At 40.9% G+C, this 18,185-nt stretch overlaps 2 protein-coding genes and 1 long non-coding RNA gene across 16 annotated transcripts; 1 reads left to right on the top strand and 2 right to left on the bottom strand.

Annotated features, from left to right (window-relative positions):
- Window positions 1-325: 325 nt before the first annotated feature.
- On the bottom strand, window positions 326-6,791 carry LOC103989683 (uncharacterized). 14 transcript variants are annotated; one of them, XM_065157015.1, is made up of 10 exons: window positions 6,621-6,791; window positions 5,483-5,619; window positions 4,658-4,739; window positions 4,379-4,544; window positions 3,358-3,446; window positions 2,229-2,624; window positions 1,442-1,994; window positions 984-1,355; window positions 804-847; window positions 326-722 (listed from the first exon to the last, which is right to left on the bottom strand). In XM_065157015.1, exons 1-6 carry the CDS (start codon window positions 6,670-6,672, stop codon window positions 2,506-2,508), a joined length of 645 nt encoding a protein of 214 aa, XP_065013087.1. In that variant the 5' UTR covers window positions 6,673-6,791; the 3' UTR covers window positions 326-722; window positions 804-847; window positions 984-1,355; window positions 1,442-1,994; window positions 2,229-2,505. The 14 variants fall into 14 exon arrangements, 13 of the variants coding, with proteins under 13 accessions (XP_065013087.1, XP_065013088.1, XP_065013089.1 ...); XM_065157016.1 differs by having other exon boundaries at window positions 1,442-2,408; window positions 2,472-2,624; XM_065157017.1 differs by having other exon boundaries at window positions 2,472-2,624.
- A 2,375-nt stretch (window positions 6,792-9,166) lies between these two features.
- LOC103989681 (uncharacterized) lies at window positions 9,167-13,582 on the top strand. Its single transcript, XR_001978222.2, has 3 exons — window positions 9,167-9,283; window positions 12,453-12,859; window positions 13,054-13,582. It is a non-coding gene; the product is annotated as an uncharacterized LOC103989681 (long non-coding RNA).
- LOC135639878 (alanine--glyoxylate aminotransferase 2 homolog 3, mitochondrial-like) lies at window positions 9,964-13,821 on the bottom strand. Its single transcript, XM_065153864.1, has 9 exons — window positions 13,588-13,821; window positions 13,181-13,411; window positions 12,943-13,113; window positions 12,681-12,824; window positions 12,430-12,609; window positions 11,536-11,761; window positions 11,327-11,440; window positions 11,109-11,195; window positions 9,964-11,025 (listed from the first exon to the last, which is right to left on the bottom strand). The coding sequence occupies exons 1-9, from the start codon at window positions 13,819-13,821 to the stop codon at window positions 10,982-10,984; spliced, it is 1,431 nt and encodes a 476-aa protein (XP_065009936.1). The 3' UTR covers window positions 9,964-10,981.
- Window positions 13,822-18,185: the final 4,364 nt, after the last annotated feature.

Below are 18,185 nucleotides of genomic sequence, written 5' to 3'. Positions count from 1 at the left end.
GCAAGATAACCGAAGGGGAAGGGCAGAGTTCTGCTTTGTCGCACGGATAGGAGATCAACAGCCAATCGGGAAGCCTCATATAGGCTTGAAGGCAGGGGTCGAGGGCTGTGGTGGGCTCCACATGGTTGGTGTGGGGCTCTGGGGTCATGCGGCAGCACCTGCAACCTTCTCTGCGGTCGGTCCTATTGGGGTCGCACCACAAAAGAATCATTAAATGCCATTAACGACTAGACGTCCTCTTTTATATGTATGCATATCTCTCTCTTATTTATGGAGGCTTCTTCTCCTTGCTTCCCCCTCTTCGTGTTCTTCTACTTTTCAGCCGTCCCGATCAAAGCGGTAACGCATCGTAGCTTTAGTAACGTGCAAGCGATCAAAGTGGTAATACAGTGCACCGATCCACGTGAGACAGGTCTAAGAAAGCATGCATCCACGTCCAACGGGCCCCACCAAAACTCTGCATTCCTTAGGATTCTACCACCAGTCACTGTTTAGGAATCCTTCCCCACCGCAGGAGGAGACGAAGACTGCAGAGTCATGTCGGACGAAGGAGAGATTCTTGGGTTGATCGCGTTCTCCACGTCGACCGAGAATGCAGCCAATAGGACGTGCCGTTTCTGCGTCTCTTGACTAAGGGGACCTCTGGTAGGCGGGGAATTGCCTCGACTCATTGGAATCAGATATGAACAGATTTATCAGAGCGGCATCTTGTCCTGCTGACTCTGAATTCGATATCACTCACTTTTACCATGGTAAGAGAACATACTACTGCTGCAGTTCATCTAAAGAAGAAAAATGTGTACCTGTTCCTATTACTTGGCTCCTCCTCGACGGGAACAACGCAATCCTGCAGATGATAGTAGGTGTGAATGCAGCAGCACTACACAATTATCTTGATTCCGTGTAACTCCTCTAAAAAGAAAAAAAAAAATATTTTACCTGATCAGAGTTTCAATGATCGCTTTCTACGTAAATTATTTTACCTGATCAGATGCTGTAAAGGAACTCTCATCAAAATCTGGATGGTGCATCATCATCATCATCAGCATCCACCACAATTCTGTGTGCTTTCCACGTTTGCATCTCATTAATATGCATGCAGCGACGAGGTTTAATGCCCGCTGTATCCATCCCCATTGATATGGTAATGAGGTGAAGACGTTTTCTCCATGACATGACACGTAATTTGTTCCCTTGTCTTCTCCTCCCACGCAGCCGAAATAGATGGTCGGAAAAGGAGGAAGCCCATCTGATGATGGAGTTGGCAATGTAAAGAATCTTTGCAGGCACTTGTTAACGTACAAGGAATAGTTCACATGATTTCATTGAATTCCACAACTGTTGGGAGGCAGATCCTGTAAACAATTGGAAAGCACGTTATCCAAAGCCACAGATTTTCTATATATATAATACCAAAATTCAATTGCAAAGGAGCTCTTACCAGCTACCGTTCCCAAATAGTGTGAATGATGTAGCTTACAGAACTCTGGTCTAAACTTCCGTTGATCAGCATGAGTTTGCATGGTCTAAACTTGCTGGTTATTCCCACAATATATATGATAATGATCCAATAATCTAATTAGCTTGAACATTAAATTAAGTTAATGATAGAACATTCATCAATCATATATGAACTAATTAAGTCTCCTCCAACTGTTTATCTGAGATTAAACTAGGTGATGAACAGGCCCTTCCCACTTGGAAGAGGCATAGGGAGAGAGGGACCGAAACCATCTTAGCTCGTTGCTACATAATATAACGTGGTGGAAAGCAGCGAGCCAAACCGCTTTCCGTATCCAATAATAATAATGATAATACTAATAACACTTCTGTTTTGTTGCTTTATTTTTGTTTCTGTTGCATCTTAATACGATAACAACAAAATACCATCAACAACTGAGTCATCAAAAGCATATAAAGATTCATCTTACTTCAGACCAACAAGCTACAGGGTCGGCCGTAGTGGGTTGTACATGATAAACATGGCTGTGAATCTGCAAGAAAGCAAAAGCATTCAGAGGCACATAATGGTGTGCAATCTTTCCGTGCATATTTAACTGCTTAAAGATCAAAACAAAGGAATAATTGGATTTAGCATTAAAGTAATGGTAATGTACGTCTTATAAAACATATATCAGCTAAAGACATCTATTCTTGTTCTTCAATTTGTTGAACTAAATGGGCCGATGGAGAGGACGGAAGTTTAGAACAGTTGAAGCTGACTTCACCTTGGAGATGTAGACACCAAATAACACAAAACATTTCTCGAGGGACACAGCAGATACTGCTGTTGATGCGAATAATTTCTGGTAATCTGTCCAGGTTAGTGAAGATACACGAGGCCTAGATTTCCTACTGTTGGATCACCCTCGACATAGCAGACGCCAATATTCACACTACTACTGCTCCTGCAAGTAAAATCAATTTTCTTTTCTTCCTCTGGCCAAACAAATCAAGTGTGGTAGGTGTACCTGTGGTTACTTGTAAAAATCTGGAACCTCAATGCTATGAGCAACACTTTGGTGGGGGTTCTCTCTCTGGTTCATCATCTACAACAATAATCCCTTTTCTTGGTTGAGCAGGTGATGAGCCCTGGGCACTGTTTTTTTTCTTCTGCAACAATCCTGGATGTGATAAAAAAAGAACAGCACATTATCATGCTATTGAAGATAGATGTAATTTATAGAGGTATATAGATTTCCAAATGTTATATCACGTCAAGGATCACAGGTAAAAGCATCAGCCTACTTTCAAAGATGAATGACAGTCAAAATCGTAATCACATTTCTCATGACATAGTTGCCAGAATATTGACTGATTGACATCTATGTATGAAGTAAACTAGACCAACAAATAAGGATTACTTAGAACATGATGCCTCAGTCAATGAACAGGCTGGACACATTCGAATGTAACTATGCTTACTCTGTAGTCAAGAGCGTATTTCTGCAAATTTCTAAATTAATGGAGATGTAACGTTCCATATGTTTTACTAAGAGCCACATCCACTAAGCTGATCTCTTTTTAATTATAGCGTTGACATCCATCTATTTATTTCATTAAATATGTAATATTCTTCGGTCTCATAAGTGCCAATCACATGAGACTCTCACCAACGAAGTATCTGAAGAAGGTCAACATACATAGATTACCCTTGCAAGTTTAGTAAGGTTATTTTAACTTTTATAGCATGCCTGATCAGAATCTTCGAGGAGATGAGTGCCTAACTATCATATAAGATATGACTGGTAATGTTTGTATTATTGAATAAAAGCATCAGATATAATGAAAAAGCTGAATTGAGGAAACCAAAGAATATAATGCCATTAGTCTCTCTTGTGCGGATGGTTAACTCACGTGCTGTAATATCAAGAAAGACATCATTTATTCCCGACCCAAATTTCGCAGATGTCAGAAAAAGTTTTGCTCCAATTGTCATTGCATAGCTGCAGTACGGGGCACAAGAAATGAAACAAAATCAATGGAAAACTTTAAATGACCAGAAAATTGATAAGGAAATTATTATGGGGCCATCTCTGCCTCTGATCACAAGGCAGGCAGATGAGATGAGGTAAGCCATAAGCATGCATGAAAAATTGCTGTTCAATTCAAGGTCCGCCATATCGTACCGTACCGGAGTTTCGACCCGGGCTTGGTACGGTACGGTACCGGTGTACCGGACGGTACACCAGGGTGTACCGATACTGTAGCACTGCAGCAATGCTACAGTATAGTACTGTAACACTGTAGCGGTACAGGACGATCCACGTACCAAGTACCTGGCGGACCGGTACATACCGCCCAATACGGCCGGTACACTTCGGTACGGCAGACACTGATTCAATTAGATGTACAGTATGTGACAACAAGATTGAGTGGATTGACCAGGCAGTTTAACTCCACAAAAATAATAGACACGAATCTGCAAATTTCTTTCCCTTATCAATGCAGTACTTTGGAGTCTAGTGACAGACATCTGAAATCTCATGACATCCATATATGGTTGCAACTCCAAAAGGAATCATGTTAAAGAAAACAAGCAGTAGTCTAAGTGAAAGCAATGAAATAAGAGGTGGAACAAATTTTGATTGATGCTTTTGTTCAACAGTTCATGATGAAAAGACATGTAAAAGTGTCCAGTATCTTCACCACATAATGACTTATAACATGAAAAAACGATTTGACAAATACTTATCATTGATCAATTAGAAATTTAGAAGAGTAAACTTAAATTCGTTGCTAACGTCAGGTATGCTGTCAACTATTTTTGCTACCGTCAGTTATGCTGTCAACTATTTTTATATCTATCTAATAAATATTATAAAACAATTTGATAGAGATGCCAATGTGAAATAGAGCTATGTACTTTCATGCAAACCTTTCAGCTTCTTGAATATCATACTTCTTTGATCTGATTAAATCGCTTTTATTTGCTGCAATGACCATGACTATATCGTTTGATGCCATCTGCTGAAGTTCCTTAACCCACTTTCTAACTCGAAGAAAAGTATCAGTATCTGTGATGTCATAGACTAAAAGCACTGCTGCAGTCACCAATAAAGAGACATATAGTGAGGTTTCTCTTGTACATAATCACCAAAAACTAAATTTAAAAGTTCTTGGTTCTCTAAATCTGAGTTCATAAATGAGACAGAACTTGTGTTTATAAGATACATGCCATCTGCATCACAATAGTATATAGGGCCCAAGGCATGGAAACGTTCCTGTCCAGCAGTATCCTGCAGAAAGAAGGTGATCAAACACTGTCTGCATGACAATCATAGTGACATATGGGTCACCCAGCATATTTGCTCTAGGTTAAGGCTTGGAAATCCATAAAATACGGAGAACCAAGAAGAGGAACAATCAACCTCATCTAGATTCCAGATATCCCAACAGGCAAAATATCAAATAATCTCATCTCATATGGAATAATAATAATAGTCCAGCACAACATGAATATTAAATGGCCTAGCATTTAGTTGTCAAACAAACACATTTTCACTATAAACCCAAAACAGGACTTTAAAGAGTCTATTTTGGAGCAAAATCATGGCCTGATGATATAGTAGCCATTTGGTTTTGTTTTGTTTTTTGTAAGATTTTGTTAGTTCAGGAAGGTAATAAGTCTAAAGAATTACCCAACATACCAACTGAAAGAGGAAGAAAATAAGAAACAATGTGTTGAACTAAGGTCGTATCCAAAATAAACAAGTTAATTCTGACAAAGACAACATAGACAAGAAAGCTTTTACTTCAAACATCATATCTTAAAGTAAGTGAAGCTGAGTGACCGATCAAGCCATGTCACTCCTGATATTTTATCTATCAATGTCAGTTGTCACTTTGATTGAATTGACAGGAAACAAAGTTCAACGTTTGAAGTGTCGAAATCATAAGTGGGAAAACTTCACAGAATGCTTAATTAATGAGCCATGAGACTGCAGTCATCTCCAGCACTAGCTAAGATAAGAAAACACACCCATATGGACAAGGTAATAGGCACACCTCCAATGACAAGGCGTTTTGTTAAATAGGAAGCTTGCACCGTAGTTTCTTGCTTCTCAGAGAATACATTATTTACATATCTCAATACAAGGGAGGTTTTCCCAACTCGGACTGCAAAAAAGGGGGGGAAAAAAACCCCAACTATGATATACATAAAATAGAAAATAAAATTTTGAATATAGGTACTGCATAAGAATGTATGACCTGTTCATGCTAAACACAGCATATATTTATAGCACAAGAAATAGGTGCGCTGGTATATTCTTTGTTATAGCACCTGTGCTGTCTACAACCTTTATTAGCGAGAGCAATAAGTAGCACCAGATTATTCTGTCCTCATTGGCCTCTACTCACCACAACCTTTATCAGAGAGAGCAATAAATAGCATCCTGTCTTTGTATCTCATTATCTTTCCTCCACCTTACATCTTCATATCTAAAGGTTTTAAGATCATATCTTTTAACTAATTATCCTAAAAACAGTATGATCTGGTCTTAAACTGATCAAGTTTGATTCACAAGCAACGAAACTGCCTAATAAGATATCTTCAATAGTTTGCATTCAGGAATGTCCCAATCAGATCCATCCATGGTGGATCCATTTATCACAGGAATGTCCCAGATCAATCAACACTTAACTTGAAGTCAAGTACACTTAAGAAAACCCACATCTTGCGACTCTACAACACCAGCTGACACATCAAAGCACAACAAAATTATGGAAACGAACTCTCCTAAATGTGTGCATGAGATCATATGTTTCTGTCCGAGTGTAGAGTCATCCTGACATTATGCAAGTGATGCACCATTACCATGTCCAACTCATACATAAGACGCCAAGTACTTCATGAATCTTACAGATCAATTCACGGAATACTAGCCCAGATTGTTCTTGGATCAAAAACATATCCACTTGAAATCCCAGCGACCATTTCAACCAACAAGGGTTTCAAGCTACCTCCTAATTCTTCTAACACAAAGCAGGTGTAGACACCTACCGATCAATAGCACACGTAAACCTCAATCGCCTCAATAGATTCTTACAAAAGAACGATACGACATAACTCAAAATGAATCAAGACAAAAATGGATTCGAAGAGAAAATAGCGCTACCGTCACCGAGGAGAACGAGCTTGAAGGTGAGATTACGGGCCCTGGAGCTCATTCTCTGCCGATCGAAGGAACTTTCGATGGAATTAGGTTCCGCGATCGGAGAGTCTCATCGCGTCCGATTCGCCGAGAAAGACGAGCGATGATGATTCGTTCATTGGGTTGCTTCGGTGGGCCGCACCGCCGAGACATTAAGAAGCCCAAAACCGGCATAATTTATTGGAATATTCGGTTTTCATGATTCACCACAAATTCTAAGATTAGATCGTGACCATTCATGATATTTCCGCGTTAAATCCTGGTCGTTCACATGGTTTCGGACGCCAGTCTTGATCTTTCCTTGGCGTTGGAGGTTTGATCAAGATTTTTAGAGCTATACAATTGATTGGAAAATGGATCAATCAGCACGATTTTTGACACAATCATGGCCGTCCATGACAATATGATGATGTGATTATGATCGATCACGTTCAAACGAAGACTAATCTTGATCATCAACTATAATTACGTGATCTAACATAACTATGGTCTTAGATGCTTGCTTTAGACAATTAATTAAGATCGTTTAGCCTTCGACGGTACCTGACTAATTATATCGATTGACAAAGGGTTGGATGATATAAGTATTGCATAAACAATTTTAAAGATAAAAAAATAGATATATGATTTGAACTCATAATTTGCTCTAATATCATGATTTTTTTAAAAAAAATAAATTATATTTATAAATTACAAAAGCTTGCTATGTGAATTAGATGGCATTCTCAGGGCAATTGTCATGCAGTGATTTACGACCACCAAAAGATAGCTTTCTTAACTTTAAATTACAACAAATATTCTTTGCATGTCTCAGCACCCATAGAATTCGATCTTTATGAACAATAAACATGAAGATTCAATGCATCTCCCACAAAGATGTTATTCATACAACAGTGCTTGTGAAAACGACTGACTCACTGTCACTTGATGTGAATGGAGAATGGAGTTTGTGTGAACCCATTGAGACAAAAAGGAGGCCAAGAAAGGAAAGGTAGCACCATGTTCTTGGTGTCAACCTGCCTACCCTCCCTTCTCTACTGTGATGATTACTTGCACCTAATAAATCTGACTATTTGAGCCTAAGCTTTGCTGTTTACTTTGATTATTAGCATAATGTACATGATGTTTGTGATTTGGACCTCCTTGCCACATGCAGAATCAGACTAGAATGAACTTCCACCTTCACCAGCGTTTGAAATCAAGCCAAAGTGTTTGGCTTTTTTCATCAGCTCCTTAGTCAGCAAAATGCCATGCATCCTTTCTGGTGTTTGGTTTGATGCTCACTAAAGATGTGCTAATGATGAGGGGATCAAATTGTGCTTGACAATGGACATTCTGAAGTGAACAGCTAATTCAAACCAGGCTGGGGATCACCAACTGGAGCTGTGTCTGATATGTTAATGAGCAAGAAAGTTGGGTGTGGAAACAGTAGTGAGATGGCCATAGTTTTAAGAGCTCTTCTTCATCGAGATATCTGGCAGTGGTCCAGATAGAGATTATGCAGCATTCATCCATCCATCCAACAGCAGGTCACCCATCATCACTGCTGCAAATTCACAGCCAATTCATGGTTGGGGACCATTGATGCACCAGAAGGACATTTATCATGGTGGTATCCCGCCTCCTCTCGCCATGAGTGCCTTGGTCGCTGTTGCTACATGTCAAGCAACAACCAACACAGCGTGAATTCGATCATCTCAGCTCAACCAAACTCATGCTAAATGGCATTTCACCATGGCAGCTCTCCATGGTGACAGAACTCAGTGACACCACGTGTGCATTTAGAGGCGCCCAAGAGTAGGTTCTAGTTGTCACCAGTAGATTTAGCAGTGCTTTGTCGGGTTGGTCCCTACAGATTCCAGTGAGGTTGGTGCTTCGCTTCCCCGCCACACCTCCCACCACCACCCTATAAGGCCATGGCCATGGCAAGCGACATGGAGAGGTGTTCTTCCAGCTCCAGCCTTGTCACTTTAGGGGCATGCAGTGGCGTCTTCAGCTGCAGAGTTGCTCCGAAAGGTGGGTTCTGCAGGGTGGAGAAGCAGGGCACGTGCACTGCTTGCACTCCGCTTCCACCAGAGAAGACCGTGCCAGTTCTTCATGTGCTCGTCTTCTCCACCGTGCACAACCACATCTTAGTTTACCCCAAGCACTGGATGTGATATCCTGAGCTCAGTGTTGCAGTTGCTCCTCCACCACCAATCTACACTGGCTCTACGGTGAGTATATTCCAACCTTGCTCTCTGAGAGAGAGAGAGAGAGAGCCATCATCCATGAACTTTTCCTATACGTATCCGATCTCCCTTCGATTAAGCCTTTTAGCCTCAGTTCTTTGCAACCTGTGCAAGTTTAGAGCGTGGATTCTCAAAGAAAGATTTCTGACAGCATACTACGCGTTCTTAGCATATAATAATGATGGTAATAATAATAAATTAATAATTACAATAAAATCAAATAAATATATCTCAAATTGGGCTTTTTTTCTTGCGCTTGTAATTATATACAACTTGGGCTTTTAATAGTCCGGTCCATTTAAGACCTTCACGCGCTTCAGAAAGGAATCGGCTCCCGTCCGTCGCACGAGATCCGTGTTGGGATCCTGAGGTTTTGTGTTCCTCGAGGGCACAAAGGTACGATTTTGTCCTCATCTTTTTGGTGCATTGCTCGATCGTTTTTCCTTGATTTGGTTCCTCGGTTCGGAGGATGTTTTTCCACATGGGATGTCTCGACCTGGGATCCATGATTATACGAGATCTTAACCTTGTTTTTCCCCCGAGGTTTTTTATGTGTATTTTGATTTTGCCAAGATGGGTCACCGAGATCCCTAATTTTGGGGTGATGTGCTAGCGTTATTGATTTGTGCCGATTTCTCATGATCCATTGACCTTGTTTCTATGGGGAAAATGTGAATTTTGTGAGATAATATACAATTAATTGTCATTGTACAATTTTGAGTTGTGACTCGGATGATCTGTTGTTGGTGAATTTGCTGGGTGGTGCGTTTCTGCTTAGATAACCTAGTTAGTAGAAAGAAGAACTGCTGTGTTATTCATGGGAGGTTCGATGCCCCTTCTCCTCACCTCGATTTCTCTCTGTTGGTTTCATGTTCTGAGGTATCAATTTTACATTTGCAGTATCATAAAATATCCACAAAATGCAGTTTTTTTTTTAAGTAGGTAAAATTTCAATTCTAAAATTACTTTTTGAGTTCCTAAATTACATTTTCAGACTTCCTTTCCATGCTTGATCTGCATCATTTGTTACTGATTGAGAATTGGAAGTCCAATACAATCCATGTTCACGGAATTTGGTGGTCCACTGATTGACTGATGCATAGTTTTCTAGGATAAACTAGATATTTAACCTAATTGATAGACCTGTCAAAATAATATGGGATAACCACATGTGATGAGTGTCTGATATATGTGATACATACAATCAATTGACATGTAACCAGCCAAGCTGCTTGCTTTATGAATGTCGTTCATACTTCAGGAACCACTTCAATCGGATGTCTTATTTTGTTATGTGATATAACAATCTAAGAGGTGAGACCTTCGGATGTCTTAGATTCTAAGAGGTGAGACCTTCGGATGTCTTAGATTGTTATGTGATGAAAAGGTTAAATAATTAATGTTAATGACACGAGGAGAGATAGAAAAAAAAATCTTAAAAGATCTTAATAAAAATTATAAATAAAGATTTAAGTACTCTAGACTTAACTAAACATATGATTTGTTACATATTTGATGCTAAAAGATCCATGTAGCCGATCCTAAATAGTTGAGACTTACGATTTTGTTGTTGTTGTTATTATAGATTGTTAGGTGATATAATTTTTCTTGTACAATCTAGTAAACACAACGTAGAAACATCAATGCTAATGAAGTAAATGGAATCATTAGCTGCTTGAAACAATAAAAAGGTCAGACCAGCTATATTCAGTCAGACAGCAGATGCCTTCTTTTTACTGTTTATTTTTCTTTCAGATAATTTCTCATGCCAGCTATATTCATCATGTAGCTTAAGTTCATTCACAATAGGTTAAGTTACCATATGAAATCTGATCCATAAATTAATAGGTACATAATAAGGTTTGAATCCACCAGATATATATTGGACTTTCATGTGCCTCTAGATCAGAAACAGGAAAACATTCCACCATAGCTGGAGGGAGAGAGGGAGAGAGTGAGGATTATTTACATACCACCAGAGCCATTAAAATCCCTTCCCTCAACAACACAAATCAACCTAGCCTGCCCTGCAACAGAGACATTATTGCTAATATCTGAGGATAGTTAAAACCATAAGCCTAGAGTCTGTAGATCTCAGAGCTTTGATAATGCAATATCCATCACTTCAGTGAAGAAGTCTGCAAAAGGAAGGCCCAAAGCAACAGATCAATCACTAGCAGCAAAAAAGAGTAGGGAGCTACATAGGCAATCTCAAGCTCACCGGCATCTTCTTTGGTGAAGCAGAGAGGCGGAGTTATTCTGAACACATTGCCATAAAACCCTCCTTTGCCCACCAACACTCCCATATCTGCAGAAATCCAGATTGCTTAAGATAGACTCAGACATAACATTATAGACTGGAAGTCATTTTGGATCATGATCATGAGTCATGACTGTTATAAGATACCACAGCATGCGATGAGTGGAGGAATGTGTCACCTTTCATCTGATCCATGGCATGTGAGATCTCAGTTCGTGCTGGGGTTTTCTGCTTGCGATCGGTGACCAGTTCAACTCCGAGCATCATCCCCCTTCCTCTGACATCGCCTATGACTACAGAAACCAATCAATAGCTTCAAGATATAGTCGCTTCAGCTTCAGATGAATACTGAATCCAAAACAGAGGTAGGGAGTAGCAGAAGGGTTACTTTCGTGCTTTTGTTGTAGGGCTTTGAGTCGGCCTTTGAGGTAGGAACCAACGAGCAACGCGTTGTGTTGAAGATTTTCTTTCTCAAGAACTCTAAGAACAGCAAGCCCTCCAGCGGTGCACACGGGGTTGCCACCGAAGGTGTTGAAGTAGTTCCGACGAGTCAAGACTTGGGCTATTTCTGGTGTTGTGACAACTGCACCAAGAGGAATTCCGTTCCCAATACCCTAGAAACCATTGGAATTGTGAGGAGTGCACAATTGCTAAATATTGGGAACAGAAGAATAAGAGAGAAACCACATATTGCATTCAAGAAGAGTCATCTGCATGCCTTTATTCTCTGCATGCATTGGTTTCCAATTGTCTCTTTCGTAGCAATGGTACATTTTAGACAACAAATTTGAGGACTAAGTGCAGCAATTGGTTAGCCAGAAGATGTGATCAACCAATGTGCCGTCTGGTGTTACCTTAGTTTTCAGTGGCTCATACGAGACCAAGAATCTTTTAGAAAACCAGTACTCAGGAGATGTTGCCTTTTTATATGCATGTAGAACAAAACTCCAACTAGCATTCTTAGTATCATCTTTTGACCTCAAAGAAATCTGATCATTCTGAATGTTCTCATTCTCTTCTTTTTGAGCTGAACTACCAATGTGAAAATTTGTACGCTCCTATAACCAAGAATCTTTATTGCATCTAATCTTTTGTTATTTAGTATTTCTCCTTTGCTGTACTCCTATGAAATATTGTCAGGTGTTTGCAAAAGAGAACAACTACAAATAGATTTCAGCAATATCGTCTTTGGAACCAAACATTCTATCCTAAGTATCCTTAGGACTGTTCGTAGTGCTTGCATACGCCAAATCAACAAAATTATATTGCCAAGAGTATTAACCTTTGCCATTGTCACAATGTCAGGTACAATCCCATGGGCCTCAAATCCCCAGAAGTGACTTCCAGTGCGTGCAAATCCTGACTGCACTTCGTCTGCTATGCAGAGGCCACCAGCTTTCCTTATGCTCTCGTACACAGCTGGCAAGTAACCTGGTGCTAGTTCCACTACCCCACCCACACCCTGCCTCAATTTGGAGTCAGCATCATGAGCATACCACAAGCAGATATCACCATCAGAATTATGTCTTATACCTGTATGGATTCAGAAATGAAACCTGCGACCTGACCAGACGTCCCGAATTCGATGATTTCTTGCACATCTCTGGCATACTTCTCTCCATCCGGCCCAAAGGCTCCTCTGTATGGGTCTGGATTCATCGCATGATGCACTCCACTCTGGCGGTGGAACATCGAAGAAGCAGGATGTTAGAGTAAGCATCAATTTGCATCAGATTCTGTGATTTCTTGTACATTAAAGATGATCTTTTGTTGATGTATGTTGGTGGAAATGGACCTGCATGACATTGAACTTCCAGTTATATTGAGCCGTAGTCCCCATTGTTCCAGCTGCATTCCCATGGTACGCATTCCTTACTGATACGATGTCATGGCAACCGGTGTACAGGCGAGTTATCAGCAGCGCGAGCTCGTTCGCTTCGGTGCCGGAGTTGGTGAAGAAGACGACCTGAAGACTACACTCGGGTTAAGCATTCAAGACTGCTTCGTTGTGGAGTTCGAGTAGCGTTGCAGACCTTGAGATCTCCGGGGAGCTTGGAAGCTAACGCTTCTGCGAAATCAGCGATGGCGTGGTTCAGATACACGACGGTGGAGTGCTGCAGACGGCTGGTCTGGCGGACGACGGCGTCGACGACGTCGGGGTGGCAATGGCCGCAGCACACGGTGGCGATGCCGGCGAAAGCGTCGAGGTAGCGCCGCCCGTCCTGGTCGAACAGGTACTGCATCTTCCCGTCCACGATGTTCAGCTGCGGAAGAAGACAACACGTGTCAAGAATCATCGAGGAAGAATGGCTGCACGTAGCAAAGAATGGCAGCAACAAAATCCAAGAGGAAATCCATGCATGCATAGAAAAAGTCAAACTATATTGGTGGATTTTGATCTGCCAAGAACGAGCGTATACAATGGTTGACGAACACCCACAGGCTTCTTGTAGAAGTAGAACATGGAGGGGCTGAGGTACTCGGACCGCTTCCTCAAGATCTCGGCCGCCCGGGGGCCGTCGTATCGGGGAGGAGCGTAGTCGAACGGAGGAATTTCAGGGACCACGGCGTCGGCGCCACCATTGATCTCGGCGGCGGTCGAACGGGATGAGCTGCATCCTCTCCTCCCCTGAGTGGTCACTGAGGAGAGCCTTCGGACAAGAAGCCGCTGCATGGCCTGACCTGACCTCAAACCCTCTCTCTCTCTCTCTCTCACTCTCACTGGAGGTTGTCTCGGGCAAGAAGACGAGCTCCGGTGTGTCCCTCTCTTTCACTGAACGTGGCAGGCGACGACGATGAGGCGTTCATATATAGAAAGCAGAAGAATAGGAAGCTAATATTTGGGTTTACTATACGATTTTGCTACTCGTATATTTGCAATTCTCATGTTTGACATCACTGCATGCTTATTTCGTATAATCAATCTCAAATCTAATTATAGCCACAATCATTACGTAAAACCAATCTCAAAGCTAATCCGTATTGTCCAGTACAAATGATATGCCTCTTATTCGAATTATACATCACTCAATGTAATAAAAAAAATGATTGTGACAGGAAAAAAAAACCCTTTAAAATCCAATCACTGTCCAAAGTTCAAATGTATTGATGTTGATATCAGCCAACCAAACAAATCTAACCTAAACTCCACAATCTCAACTTTATGGAACTGCTTGATGCACCAAATCTCAAATCAAATTGGGCAGCCTTGTGGCATCCACATCCCTCTTTTACTTTGTCCCTCAAACCTTATTTGTCTTGAGAAGATGATAAGGCTGGTTTTAATTTCTCATCTTCATCATATGATAATCCACAATGACATTAAAGTTTGTGTAAGCCACACTCATGCCTAAAAGCAAGCTTAATTCTTCTGCATGATTTGTCTTCCTCAGCTCCACCCACATGAAAAGCTACATGTTCTCTATATTGGAGGTCTCACGATCCAATCCACCTTCACTCTTATAATATGATTTCATGCGACACAAATTCAAATCTTGTCAGCATAATTAATCATGTCCCCCATTGTTGATGCCTGCACCAATGGATGGCCAAGGAAGGTACGAGCTGAGCTAAGCCAAGCATGATCCATTCATTGTCTTCATCCGATGAGTGCAGATTCCATGCCACTGGTATCACATCCATTTCATCCAGTTGGTGCTTCTTTCTTTTCATGCATAATGTGAGTTGGTGTCGATCACATTTAAAGAATAATGGTTTATATTGAGTTTTTTCTTTTCTTTTCTTTTCTTCAGATAGAGCAAAATATATTTAGTGCATCTTTTTCAGATAGATGTTGACATGACAGGATGTTGAATTAGGGTTAGGAATGATGCTAAGAACTCATGCATCATTTTCTCTATATCACTTACCTAAAATTCATAAAAGTATAATGATGAATGAAATAATTAAAGTATCAAATAATAATAATATTCTTAGTTTTTGAAGATAATAAAAGGAGGTTATCTCAATAACTTTAGGTTAACTCAAAGTGATGCTTTCGTTTTGTCTTCCATTCATGTGTTGCATCACCGAAGGCTCGAGCAGATGCAGTGTATATGGACGCAACATGATCGATGAATGAGGAAGCAATTGCATCCCAAACCACATTGCCGATTGCTAGCTAAAGGCCAATCACCATGTCTCCTACCTAAAGCCGGCAGCCAAAAGCTCAGCAGCATCAGGCCATGCCTCACCGTCGTTTATGGCCACTTGTCATCTCTCTGCTGCGAGCTGCGAGCTGCGAGCTGCAGACTTCACTGCACGCATCACCATCCAATATACAACCTTTCTGGTACCCATCATCGACACAATCATACTCCATACAACTCTTTTTTAGGCCACACTTCAGGCGACAGTACAATGCCATTAAGAACTCCATTAGTTAGTTGATTGGTACCAGTGTTTGGCAGGCAACCTTATCCTGATGACTGTGATGACACTGGCCGTATGCTCTTCCTCGACACAGCATGACCGCTGTCCTACCAAGGAAGATGGTGACTGCATGCTGGGTGGAGTAGTGAACTCTCGACTCACTCAGTGTCCTTCTTCAAGCTGTGCCGATGGTGGTCGTGACACCTCAACCAAAGACTCGTTCACCCAATGAGCTACATTTGATGATTCATCAGCATGATCAGAACATATATAGTGGGCATTTTTGGAGACCCCAGAACAGTTCAGTGCCTTCACAGAAGCTTTCACTATGCCAATAGAACACATACAGATGAATTCCAACAGCAGCTTACTCAGCAGTACTTCTATCCTCACCACCAATCTACACTAAATTTTTCCTGCTCATGACAGACCAGTGGATGACATCAAATGACAACAAGATATAAGCATGAATGGATATCCAACTTCCCATACTCTACTGATGTCTTACAAACATCAAGCAATATGTTCATGGGATAATCTTATGCATCATTAAATGACTATGATAACTTTCGAAAACCTGCAATATGCAACGATAAGTATGTTATCGACGATTGTGTCGTTCAACAATTAGCCACCATAGTTCTACTAATTCAGGTTGTATGAAGAATCAAATGGTAGATAGATCATCCTATTCAATTAAGGATGAACACTTTACGATCAGGTCCTCATAAATTTACAGATCAGTCCCTGGCAATATATTGACCCGATTGGTCCATAGGGAACCCGACTCATTTGGGCTGGTCCGGTTGGGCCGGTCTGTGAAATTATTGGGTCAACTTCTTTCTTTCATTGACGAAATAAACCTTCAATGAAATGTTTTTGGTGTTATATCCTATTTTATTTATTTGTTGCTAATTATGTGTTGCTATATATATATATATATATATATATATATATATATATATATATATATATATATATATATATAATTGTTGTTAGTGTTAGAATTTGTTGGTGATGTATCTTCGAGAGATGTATGATCTTTAAGGATCGATTCCTTCTAAGGTATACTAACATGGTCATTCAGATACTCAAGTTAGTTCAAAGTCTTACAAATATATATATAGAGAGAGAGAGAGTTTTTTATTACTAAACCATACGAAAGAAACGATTATTTATGAGATGATGAATGAAATATTTTTTAAATAAGAAATCTTTTAAAAAATATTCTCTAACGAGTTTCATGTGTCGAGTCTTGATTGATCGAATTATCGTGATACTAGCACGACGACTACTCGACTAGTGTCAGGACCACGAATGATATCGAAATAATTAAAAGATAATTTTGAATTTATGTGAAAAAGATGAAATTAAACTTATCATCGCCTAACTCTAAATCTCGTCATGGATGCTCTCCGATGCAATTGGGGATGTGAACTTTCAGAGTAACTTTTCTTGCATCGGAAGTAGGATAGAAGTTTGTCTTGTGATGGGCATGGGGAAGCCAGAAGAGCATCAAAGGAAGAAGGTAGAGAGTCACGAGAGACTGTGTCAAAGCACAAGAAGACAAGCATGGCAGTGCCTGGTGATGCTGCCACCACCACAAGCCTTTTTATCTCTTCTCCTCTTCTTCTTCCTCTGCGGTAGTGCAAGTGGATGGAGACCTATCTATCACCAATGCACCAGATTATGGGTCCGGCAAGATTCACACAACTCAAAGAAACATTCTTCTCAGATGCTGATAGCTCTTCTTTTCCCGTAGAGATGGTGTTTACAGGACTGATGCTGCCAAAAGAAAAAGGGCCGACACCACCACAAAGTATTTCGTGCATGTCATATAAGCATGTTTTGTATGTGGATACGTGAAGATCAAATGGAGCAGAGAATTCGATACGGCATCATCTTCATGCGTGGATTCCTCAACCACCAAAATGTTGCTTGTAGGAGCATCAACCTAAGCTAATCAACCCTAGTCGAAGTAAAACTCGACATGTGACATGACACTGTTAGCATGAAAAGAACTTAGCCAAATAAACATCGATTATAAATATTTCGTCCATATTTTTCGTTTGAGGACTAACGTAGACCACATCGAGAACCTCGCTCGATCTCGTGACGTGCGATCGACTTTCGAAACCATCACAGCTCCATCCAAGCTTCTTGCACACGCGAGCTCACATCAGTCGCATCACCCACATCCATCTCTGTATTATGCCAAGAGTTTTGAGGTGACCGATGTTGGTCATCGCTCGCTCACTCACAGCTGGCTGATCTGATCTCGGTGGGCTTGTGAAGAACAACTACGACACACTCTGTTCCCTCTTCTTTTCCTTTGGGGATGGGAGGGAGGAAACAGGCAGGCATCGGAGTGGCACGAATCGAAGCAGTACAAACACAACCTGCAAGACTTACCACTTGGAAGAAGATGAGAAGTAACCAATGCCTTGCATGGTGATTAGCTATTCTCCCCACATGAACATGGCTTCTGCTCTTTGTTGGTACAGAAAAGTGCAGCCCAGCTTCAGCTACATGTACACGAAACCTTGTCGTGCTTCCTTCCATTCCCCATAGAAGATGAGGACCGGGTGATAGAAAAACCCTAACAGTAGGGATGGGAACCCTGTAGAGAGGCCACATGCGTGTGTACGCTGCTGGCTGCCTATGGTT

The sequence above is a fragment of the Musa acuminata genome, chromosome BXJ3-6, assembly GCF_036884655.1.
Source record: "Musa acuminata AAA Group cultivar baxijiao chromosome BXJ3-6, Cavendish_Baxijiao_AAA, whole genome shotgun sequence".
NCBI classification, from domain to species: Eukaryota; Viridiplantae; Streptophyta; class Magnoliopsida; order Zingiberales; family Musaceae; genus Musa; species Musa acuminata.
The sequence above is the reverse complement of the archived record's forward strand: the minus strand, read 5'-3'. Positions and strand labels throughout refer to the sequence as shown.

Coding starts and splice junctions, on each gene's coding strand:
- LOC103989683 (XM_065157012.1), bottom strand. CDS start 6,672: ATGAGCTCCAGGGCCCGTAATCTCACCTTCAAGCTCGTTCTCCTCGGT. Junction 5,620..6,620: donor GCTCGTTCTCCTCGGTGACG/GTAGCGCTATTT, acceptor CCTTTTTTGCAG/TCCGAGTTGGGAAAACCTCC. Junction 4,740..5,482: donor CTATTACCTTGTCCATATGG/GTGTGTTTTCTT, acceptor TTCTTTCTGCAG/GATACTGCTGGACAGGAACG.
- LOC135639878 (XM_065153864.1), bottom strand. CDS start 13,821: ATGCAGCGGCTTCTTGTCCGAAGGCTCTCCTCAGTGACCACTCAGGGG. Junction 13,114..13,180: donor AGCTCCCCGGAGATCTCAAG/GTCTGCAACGCT, acceptor TGTAGTCTTCAG/GTCGTCTTCTTCACCAACTC. Junction 11,196..11,326: donor TGCCATGGATCAGATGAAAG/GTGACACATTCC, acceptor GGATTTCTGCAG/ATATGGGAGTGTTGGTGGGC.